The sequence below is a fragment of the Ceratosolen solmsi genome, unplaced genomic scaffold, assembly GCF_000503995.2.
Source record: "Ceratosolen solmsi marchali unplaced genomic scaffold, CerSol_1.0 scaffold14, whole genome shotgun sequence".
Lineage (NCBI taxonomy): Eukaryota > Metazoa > Arthropoda > Insecta > Hymenoptera > Agaonidae > Ceratosolen > Ceratosolen solmsi.
Window position 1 is genome coordinate 7,283,579 of NW_011948420.1, and position 11,233 is coordinate 7,294,811.

Here is an 11,233-nt window from a genome sequence, read left to right on the forward strand (position 1 = left end):
TGCTGTTAATATGGATTAATTGACCTATAATAAACTATTAACTTTCAGATTTATATGAATATTTGCAATATTTATAATAATATATTCACAATGTCAGCTAAATAAATTTAAATGTTACGCATATTTCACATACAAATAATAAAAATAAGAAATTTTACTAATAATTACATTAGTAGGATGACATCTTCTAAAAAACTTTTTATATTTATATATATTTATGTATGTACATATTTTTAAAAATGATTAAGATAAATAAATTTTTCGAAATATAATTACATTTCTTTATAAAATTTCAGTTATACAGTTATATTATAATTTCAAAAAAAAACCACTTATTGTATTCTAAATTATATGTTCGGTGCATAAAAGTGTTTTCTATTTCGTTTTATTCTAGTTAATTTTTTATAATCAATAACCAAGAAATCGATTTATTTACTTATTCTAGTACTCTGTTTTTATAGAAACGGATATCGTAAATGCAACTATGGCACGCGATTATTCTACGTATCAAAATAACTACATAATATAAGAGTTTCGCTTATGGAACTGAGGAAATTTATTATTTCAAATAAGTTTTTCTTTTTATATATAAATACTAACTATTTACATCAATTAATTAAAAAAAAATGTTATGAAATTTAATTTTTTTTAACTTTCGACTATTTATAAAATACTTTAATTAATAAAATTTGACTATCTATAATGCATTAAATATAGAAAGTACATAATAAAAATCATATTATAAGAATTAATATTATTAAAAAAAAAAAATATTTAAGAATTTTTAATAAACAATTTTATTATCTGTCAATAAAGTTTTTATTTCCATAGTAAACATATGAATTATTAATTCTTACGAATTTTTGAGCATCATTTTATATTTCAATCTTTTTTATTCTTATTAGTATGTTATTCTCGCTTAGTTTTAAATTATATTTTTTATTTTATCTGTTTATTTCGTCACGCAAGTTCATATATTGATGAAATCGGGGAAAATGTCTCGCGAAATACGTATAAATTTCCGAAGAAAATAAAAATGAACTAATTGCAAGTTTCCTTATTGCTATTTATTGTAATTATAACATTAAACGGAATTTCTCTTATACATTAAAAGTAAAAATCATATTGCATTAATTATTTTAAATTAATTTATTTTTTAATAAAGAACTGTAAATAAATTAAATACATACATAATTATAGATTATAGAAATATATAAATATTCGTTTTAAATTTCAAAAAGTTTCAATTTCATTCTAGCTTTTTACTCTCTTCTATTCATTTATTATAAAAGCTTAGTTTAGAATTTTAATTATTGTATAATTTAATAATAAAGTTAAATACAATTTAGTATTATATTAATTTGAAGCAACAATTTCAATTTTTTATTCTTATTTGAGTTCAAATGTTACTTTTTTTGATTTTCATTAACAATGGACAAAATATATTTATATACGAAATATCATAAACAGTATTATATTTATATTTTTTAGATACATGAAATTTTTAATTCATTTAGAAACTTATTGCTTTAATATTATACGAATTAATCATTAAACATAATGGATGCTTTATAGAAAATATTAACAATATTAATAAGTTCCTATAGGAATGTATTTTACTAAGAATTAAAAAAATCGTGGCGTAAAAGATTATGAAATAAACAGATTTTATTTATTTTTTATAAATCGAAAAGTACTGTATATTTATTTGAAGATAAATTAATATTGGCAAGAATTATCCTGTTAATTATAAGACATAAATAATACATTTGAAAATATTTCGTACTTTGTACAATAGCAAAAATTGTTATTAAATAATCATTTTATGTAATACTAATTTCAAAAACTTGATTAACTTAGAAAATATGTTCATATTTTCTATGAATTTCATTTGTTAACTTAGATAATATGTTAATTATCAATATTACAGACCAGAACTATGCTCTGAAATAGTTACTAACCGACGGTAATAATTCAATTATCTTGCAATAGATGATATAAAATATGAATTCTTAATTAAAAAAAAATATAACTATTGAGAACGTATGTTAATTAATTATATTTTGTAAAAATAAATGTTTTAATAATTACAATTAGCAAGTACGCGAGTATAATTAATAATCATTGATATATTTAAAATATTGTTAAATAATGTGTATTTAATGCTTCGTATTTTTGATATGAAAATTTTTTATTATTATTATTGTTATGAAAATACTTACTAAAGAAAATATTGTATTTGATAAGTATTGTGGTTATAATTAATCGTTTAATTTCAAATAATAACTTTAAATTATTTGTGTACAATATTTGTGTTTAATATAATAATAAAAAATATAATCTATTTGATAATTTAAGATTTATTTTATGTATTTTTCATGACAAATATCAATAACTACATAGTAAATATTTAAAAACTATTTTATAATTATTATTATCATTATATAACTATTATTTTGTTAAAATTATCTAATAAAATTTTTATTACAGTTTTGTAAATGAGTTCGCTCTTATCAAATTAATAATAGCAATAAAGGTTTATGAATAATTATTCTATTACAAAAGTAAAAGGTAAATTTTATATATTATACATGATAAATAAAACCTTTAAAATTATTATTTCAAATTTAATTTTAAGCTCAAAAATAATTCTTTTATTATGACTTCAAACAAATAGTTAAACTACTTTTTAATAATATTACTGAGTAAAAAATACAAATTTTATAAGGTATAGATAAATATAGTAAGTATTATATAATAAATCGATAGCATCACCGACCAAATTAATACAAAATTATGAAATTATTCATGCAAGATTTACGAAATCTCTTTTGAATCATTGTGTTCGAAAATAATGTAGTTTTCTTGGCTCGAACAGCCATTGCTTCAGTAGCTTATTTTTGAAGGAGTTAAGTGGAAGAAGAGAATGTAGAATTATCGTCCTTTTTAATGAATATATGATTTATTTTACAATTTATAATACAATTTTACGTTATTGATGGATGATTGGATACGTCTTAAGTTTAATTATAAAGATTGGAACGTTTCATGTAATGGATGTTTCACTAGACAAAATGCCCATTGAGATCGTGACATTGTTGTTGATATTGTTGGTATGAAGGAGATGAAGCGAAGACTTATCAACTGCTGCACAGGAGGGTTGATGTATCTTCCTTCTGGTCAGTGGGTCACTTAATAAAAACTTGGCCACTAGTTTTCACTTGGCTTCCCCACACGCGGACAGCGAAGATATTGAGACTTTGACAATGACAATGACAACGTCGTAAAGTGTGTTTTTAGCAACAGCGCCTTCAATTAGGGGTGGGGGGGGGGGCGGGGGGGAGGGAGGCTTACCCCTTTCCGAGATTTAGCGACGCGGAAGGGAGTGGGTGGGTGAGGGGGTGGGGGGGTGAGAGAGGTGTTTTTGGTAAAGCGTCTTCGCTTGGCCTATGCAAGTGTCAACGTGTCGATATACAAGTGGCAACGTGTGGATATGAAAGTGGCAACAATGTATGCGTGATTGCTTTGAGGAGACGAAGATTGGCCGATGTCGCACGAGCTGGATTTCTCGTTACAAATGAATTTTAGGAAATATTTTTTCAACTCGATTTTGTTTATATATTTCTGTCATTCTCCAAATGTTCTCGCGTAAACAGACTCGCCGCGCTCTTGCTAGCTAAAACCAACGGTCGTTTACTGTTTACACCAATGACCCTGGAAGAATTTTTTTTAAAAGTTATGACCCTTGGTATTTTTCCCAAAATAATACTATGATTTAGTGCGCACTGCATGTCTATGATTTCAAATTGAATTCAAATTAGCAGGATGAAGATGAGAGTGGAATAATTTTTTATGTATTATCTAATATGTTTCGAAGGAGAAATCAAACATTTTACATTCACAACGGCATGTATCCCAAGAGGAAACGAGCATCTAAGGCCTCAAAACTAATATATGCAAATAATAAACAGAAATTCAGTACATTTAATGCTGCATTTTCGCTTGAGGGTAATTTAATTCTAAGTAACCGTAGGACTTAATTGTCTATTGTGGAGGAGAAGTGCGCGTCAGTAACGGAATATACGGGTATGCGGAAACAAGTGAGACACGCGACAATGAAAGAATGTGCTATATTTAACAGTTGCACATTCTCGTGAAAATGGAAATGCCATGCAGCGGAGACAGGAGCACCTTCTCTGGGTTAGAAGAATTTCCGTAAGAATACGGAATGCATAAAAATGTTGATATTAATCTTAGGTGTTAGTACTTCTTTCTGTTTTTTTTTTCATTTTACATTTTATGTGTTATACTTACTCTTATCTGTAATATTTACTTTAATCGTCTAACTTGTTAAATTATTAAAGACTATTGGAATTTTGCTGTCGAGGCAATTTCGAGGTGATTTACTTTTAGTATCGATATTTATACGTTCGGTGTACGAAAAGTTGTAAATAATAATAAGCGATCATACATTATGTTGAATAAATTTATATTTTATTAATGCTAGGCTTTGATTATCTTTCATTAGAGTCCATTAGGCCATGCACAAATAAATAGAATAATGTACAAATTCATGACACGAAAATTCGTTTATAAGTATTATCTTTTATTGTCAGCCCATTGAAACGATTTTTTTTTTTTTTTTTTTTTTTAACAAAAACATAATATTAGATAATAGAGTAAATATGTTTGTATAAAATGTGTTTCTTTATTCAAATTATAAATTGATATATTTTTTCAATATAATTTTATATCTCCCCACTCTATTTATTTATATTCGCATCTGTCTATATATTATACAAAAATTGTCATTTTTCCTCATGACATAGAATAAAATTGCATTAATATTAATCAGAAAATGATGGAAATAAATATAGATGTTGATTATTGTAAAATTCCAAAATGAAAGGTAATATTTTATGCGGTTTAACATTGTAAAACCTTTTATCATTATTTGCTATTTAGTTGTCAATAACAGCTCAAAACGTCCATATTGATTTATAATTGTCAATGTCAGGGATCATGATTTTATATTTTAAATATTTCGATTAGTTACCGAACATTTTAAATAATGTCTATATAAAAAGAAAAAACTGTTAACCAAAAAAAGAATATATTATTTATTAATCGTTTATATGTAAATAATTCACTCTGTTTACTGAATTTTTGAAATACTCGAGGAACTCGTTAACGAAATATTAAAAAATCTTAAGAAAGACTTTTTAAAATTTTTTTCACTAAAGTTGTTAGTAAAATTTATATATAAAAGAATAAACTATATGAAGTATAAACATATAAATATGTTTAAATAATTAATATAGTTATTAATTTAGTTAAATCAACAGGGTCGTTGTGGTATATTTAATATAAAATATGACAATTTAGTCTATTTGTTATTTTCAGATTAGAATTATTTCAAACTATTAAAATGTGAAATAAGCTTTGTTAAATTAAGAAAATATATGAAAGAATTTTGGAATGAAACACAAAAGGAATGCATTTTTATATATACCATGTTTAATTTTGCGAAAAATCCTGGATATCAATGGGTAATCATAAAAAATACCTATAATTCTGATTGTAAGAAATTTTAAAAAGATATATTTATAAAATGACGAATAAAATTTTTAAAATATACATAATATATCAAATTTACAAATGTTCAAGTTTGTTCAATATAAGTGGAACTGCTTTAGAAAGATTGGAGCCAAACTTCATTTAAAAATCTATATTTTATTGCGTGCTTGATATGTTCCGTCTTACGACTCTTTCTTTCTTTTCTTTATTTTCTATATATATATATATATATTGATGGTTAAATATAGTATATTAAGCTTAAATATTTATGACGATGTAATATTATCGAAATTGTTTTTCACATGCCTTAGACTATCATCCATTTTAGACTCATGAAAGTTTCGCAAAATATAGTTAAATATATTTATTTTTGCATATACAAGTATGAAAATTTAAACATTGCTATAGATTTATGAATTTTTCTCTCTAAATTTAAGATATTACTATTAACAATAATACATTAATACGTATTTAACATTTTTATCGCATAAAAAGTTAATTACTCATATATATATATATATACAATTTACTCATGATGATTCATTATTATATATATTATACTTTATATCAAATACTGTTTTACATTTTATATTATATACTATTTTTTATTATAATTTCAATTATAATTTATAAAACTTCTTAAAACTATAGTACAAATATTTTTAAAAAACATCCCAATAAATTGATATATATATATATATATATATATATATATATATAATTAATATACATTTTACTTGTCGAAATTAAGTAAATTACTACTTCATTTTTATAAGTAATTATAGTACTTTGTAGTGTGAAGTAGTAATGTTTAAATATTGTTTACGCCTTAATCTTTTTAGTAATTTATATTAATTTTTGAGTGTGGTAGATAACATTAATTAATATGTTAATATGTTAATAATATTAAAACATTGATAATAAAATAATAGATAACAAGAAAATAAGAAAATATTAACGTAATATTTGATTTTCAGAATATAAGTTTAAATTTGTTTTACAAAAAGTAATTTTGTATAAAATGTATATTTTATAAATTTTATATTATAATCTTATAATGTTAATTTAGTAAAAGAAATCTTTGTTGTAAATGAAATTATAAAACAAATATACCACAATGGAAAATTATTATTTATATGAATGTTCTCAATAGTTTATAAAGCCCAAGTTAGTTTTTTTTTATATAAAATAAACCAATAATAAGTAATCGGTTGCATAATAAATATTATAATCGATTTCATTAGATATTGAATAGAAAAAGTAATAAGTTTTAGAGATAATATATTGTACGTGCATTTTCATTATAAGCCAAACAGAAAATTTTCTGTATAGTAAATCATAATATTATTTAACTCTTAATAACAATTTCAAAATTTAACATTTCTCTTTTGAAAGAAAATTTACGTTTTAGTTTATGTTTCTTGTAGATATATGATGATTTTGTTATTTATCTTTTATATTAAATATACAAATATGCAAAGTACTATAAAGTATGAACATAGCGAATTATAATATAATACAAACAATAATAACAAGAAGCATACTTTTGAAGTAAATGATAAAAGATTGAATAAACAACGCTAAAATTTTAAATTATACATGTACAAGTTATATAAAGTCGTAATAAGCGCGTGCAATAGTTTTTGAAATTCCAAAAATTATTTGTATTAAAATTTCTATAAATAAAAATGTAGTCTGGCAAAAAAAAACAGGATGCATTTAAAACCATAAAAATGATTGCAACAATGAATAACACTTATTAAATTAATAATACGTTTTGGTATTTATCGATTACATATTAACAGGTGCATTGAAATTTTGTGAATTAAAAGGTTTTATTGTGAAAATAGAAACTGAATCTACTTATATTATTAATATATCGGATGATATGATTATTGATACTAATAGGATATTGGATATCCACGAGGTGAAGTTCGATAACAAGCATAATAACAAACAGATAATAATTTAAATTTAGAACATTTATAATTTTAAGAATATAAGAAGTTTTATGAACAAAGCGCTCATAATATTTTTCTAAATCGTTCAAGAGAGATTATATTACGTCCTTCTTTGGCTCTGGTTAAATAATGAATAATAATTTGTATTTTTCTTTCAAGTCAATTGCATCATTATATATTCAGATTCAGAACATTGTTTATTATTTTAGATAAAAATATCCAATTCGGAAATGATGAATTACTTAATTTGAGAATAGTTATTAATGCATTCGATGGCTCTTAAATAATAGAAATAAATCTACAGTTTTTAAATTAATGAAATAAGTAAAAAATTTATGTTTAATTTTAATTTAATGTAACATATATATATATATATATATATATGATTGTCATAAAAATGTTATTAAAATTAAAAAATTTCATATATTACAAGTTTATATAATATTATAATTGTAAATCTGAAATATTATAAATATTTTTCATGGCTTTGTAAATATTTTCAAAGTTTAGAAATATTTTACGAACTGTTATTATTGAGAAAATGATTATATACGCAGTATTTCCTATAATTACAATTAAATCTGTATATATAATAATAAAATGTGTATTACTATAGCGAATCGTGACACGTGGAACGGAGCTTGCGGAAATGGCGAGAATGAGCGAATAGTTATCAAAACGGCATCGTATCGCGTGAAAATTAAACGTTTTTATAGTTAAATTATTTGTCATATATATATATAAATTCTTTGTACTATTAATGTAATTAGTATACAAATGCATAATACATAAGAATTCGGATGGCTTAATCATAATAATGCAATAGATAGTAAATTTGCGTGCATAAAGTAGTATGTTGGGGAGGGGGATGGGGAGGGGGAGATAGGCTAATAGTGTTAGTATTGTATGAACATATATCGTCGTCAAGAGAGTGTGTGACAGATGTTATCGGCATGACTAGTCCAGGTAATCGATGAACTAGAACAGCGTATAAACGAACTGATCGAGTAGTATGAATCGACGGGTATAATCGAGAAATGCGACTTGGTAAGCGGTTGAAACGTTGAAGCAGATAAATTGACAATTTTCGTAAGATAGATCGATATGAACATCGAAAGAGGATCAAATGAATTGAGGAAGTTGCCTGGCTAAAATAACATCGTCGCTACTAAATTTTTTTATCTCGTAGAGCTTGAAAGTCGTTGCACTTTAAAACACGCTATAAAATAATATGATATAAAGGATTAAACTCGGTCGGCTCCAACATGAGCAGAATAAATGTTTACAATGCTCGGTTCATTTCAAGATTGTAACAAAAGTCTCACATAACTATGGCACATAATGCTTCATGTTAAGGGAACGTTATTATTATCTATTTCATGAAGAAGAATAGTAGTCTCAGCCCTTATGCCTTTAAGGGTCGTTATGCTGTAAAATATATTGTGTGTAGAGTGCATGATAATAATATCCAAATAAGGATTTGCATAACAAGTCCTAAGACATGGACGGTGTATGCAGAAACTTGACGAAATACAACATTGAGACGAGAATATTGAACAATTGAGAGGGCAAGGTAAGACGTAGGATTTACAAAAGTACGTTCGAATTCGATTAAAAATATGGAATATGTAAAGAAATCTAAGACATTGTTGTTTCCAATTGCTTATTTTTCACGCGTACGTAGGGGAATACTCGCTGAAAATTATCGTGAATATACGAAAAAATAATCAATATTCCCGGTATCTCATTCACGACGATGGCATTCAATTTTTACATATCCTTATAAACATAAAGCGTTAGATATTTCTGTATATATATATATATATATACATATGAGTACGTAAAGATATTATACTTTAAGCTGTAATTGTAACTTATAATTATCAGAGAACTACAAATATTCATGGAGACCATTGTACTTAAAAAATACATACAAATGCCAATAAATCATGTATTCCTTATGATAGTAAATAGCATTGTAACTATTCAGAATTCGAGTTTTTGAAAAATTGAAGTAAATCAAAATATGAAAATCTCTTGATTAAAAACTCTTTCACCATAGTTTTAAATTTATATTCACTGCGCAATCTTCAAAATATAAAATTTAAAATAAAAAAATACATATAATACGCATTAATATACACATTAGAAGAAAAAAATGCAATTTAAAAGAGCTTTTAAAAAATCTTAATTGCTAATTATGCAGTATATGCATTATGAAAGCAATTTATAAATTATAAATGTTTTCATTATTTTTAATCAATGGGAGCCAATATTTTAATATACATGCTTTAATTTCAATACATTTAATTCCAAAAATTGTTAGATTATGCTAAAATTAAAAAATTCATTAAATATATAATACACTGCTTATTTCCAAACAATTCTAATCAAAATTATAAAGTGGCTGTCTTTATAATATCGTTAAAAAAATGAATAAATTAATGAAGTAAAGTAAAGCACAAAAATGTATTGAAATAATTAGGAACTTGAATTTGAGGTATGTATTTACATTTTTGACATTCGAAGGACTATAATATAGAATATTTTAATATTTGTTCAATCATTGTAAAAGTAATTAAAGCAGTTGTCTTAAGATTGGTGATTTTTTTTTTTTTTTTTTTTTTTTTTTTTTTTTTTAGATAAAATATTTGTCATTGCAATCTAGTTATTATTAATAAAAAATATAATTCATTAGTGTCATTCAAATTATTCGATTGAATAATACATAAATATGAATTTTTGTTTTGTTGTTGTTGTTTTTTTTTTTTTTATTGGCTTTTTTTGGATTTTAAAAGTAAGAATATGAAATATAATAAGCAATATGAAGATAATTTTGTATAGATTTCATACTTGGATCACTTACGTGCATTATCATCACGATTTCTGCAGTTTTTCCTACGATAAACAAGAAATATTTATAGCTGAAGTCGGGCAATGAAAATAACACAACACAGGGATTATATTTGAATCAGATATGTCCTTGTTCACTACTGGCCACTACTGCATGTCTAATACAAATGCTCGCGATTTGTCTCGGAAAGAGGTTTGCGCTATGGCGAGAATCGATATTCGTAGGACACTCGTATATGTCGATAAAATTAGCTGATGTCTCCCACCAACTTTGCTCAATGCTTTAACGTTGATTTTTGAAACGCTTTGTTGATTCTTCTAATATTCTAGCCAAGGACGTGGACTTATTTACATTGTTTTATTTTATAACGTAAACCAATTTTTATTAAGTATTAACAAAATTTTACTTGCAAGACTTATTCTCATAATTTCTGCCTTTCATTGCACAATACGCTGACTCGATATAAACTGCTGTCATTTCACATTTCATACAAATCATTTACCATGTAATGTAAAACGTTAGATCGAATATAGAATAATGTGGAACAATTCTTTATTATTGCAATATGACAGGCGTTTTAAGATAAAATTTCTTTTTTAAATATAAAATTATTTTTAATAAACTATACGGGTTAACATTGAGCATTAAATATTAGTTAATATATTGAAAATATTTTGATTTATGTACTTTCTTTGTGTACTGTTATAAAACGATACTGACAATTTCACGTTCATAAACAATCACATTTCTACTTTTGCCTACTATCGGTTAAATACATAAAGCTAGTAAACATATATTTAATAAATTATTAATATTTAATAAATAATATAAATTATTTAAT

General features: G+C 24.2%; 1 protein-coding gene across 1 annotated transcript in view; it reads right to left on the reverse strand.

The window, feature by feature from the left end:
* Positions 1–10,677, reverse strand: part of Rh50 (Rhesus blood group-associated glycoprotein Rh50) — a 40,117-nt gene extending 29,440 nt beyond the window's left edge. The window contains exon 1 of the mRNA XM_011498290.1: positions 10,405–10,677. Coding sequence (XP_011496592.1) covers positions 10,405–10,416 — 12 coding nt within the window. The 5' untranslated portion in view covers positions 10,417–10,677. The remainder of the gene's footprint in view (positions 1–10,404) is intronic.
* Between the last annotated feature and the right edge of the window lie 556 nt (positions 10,678–11,233).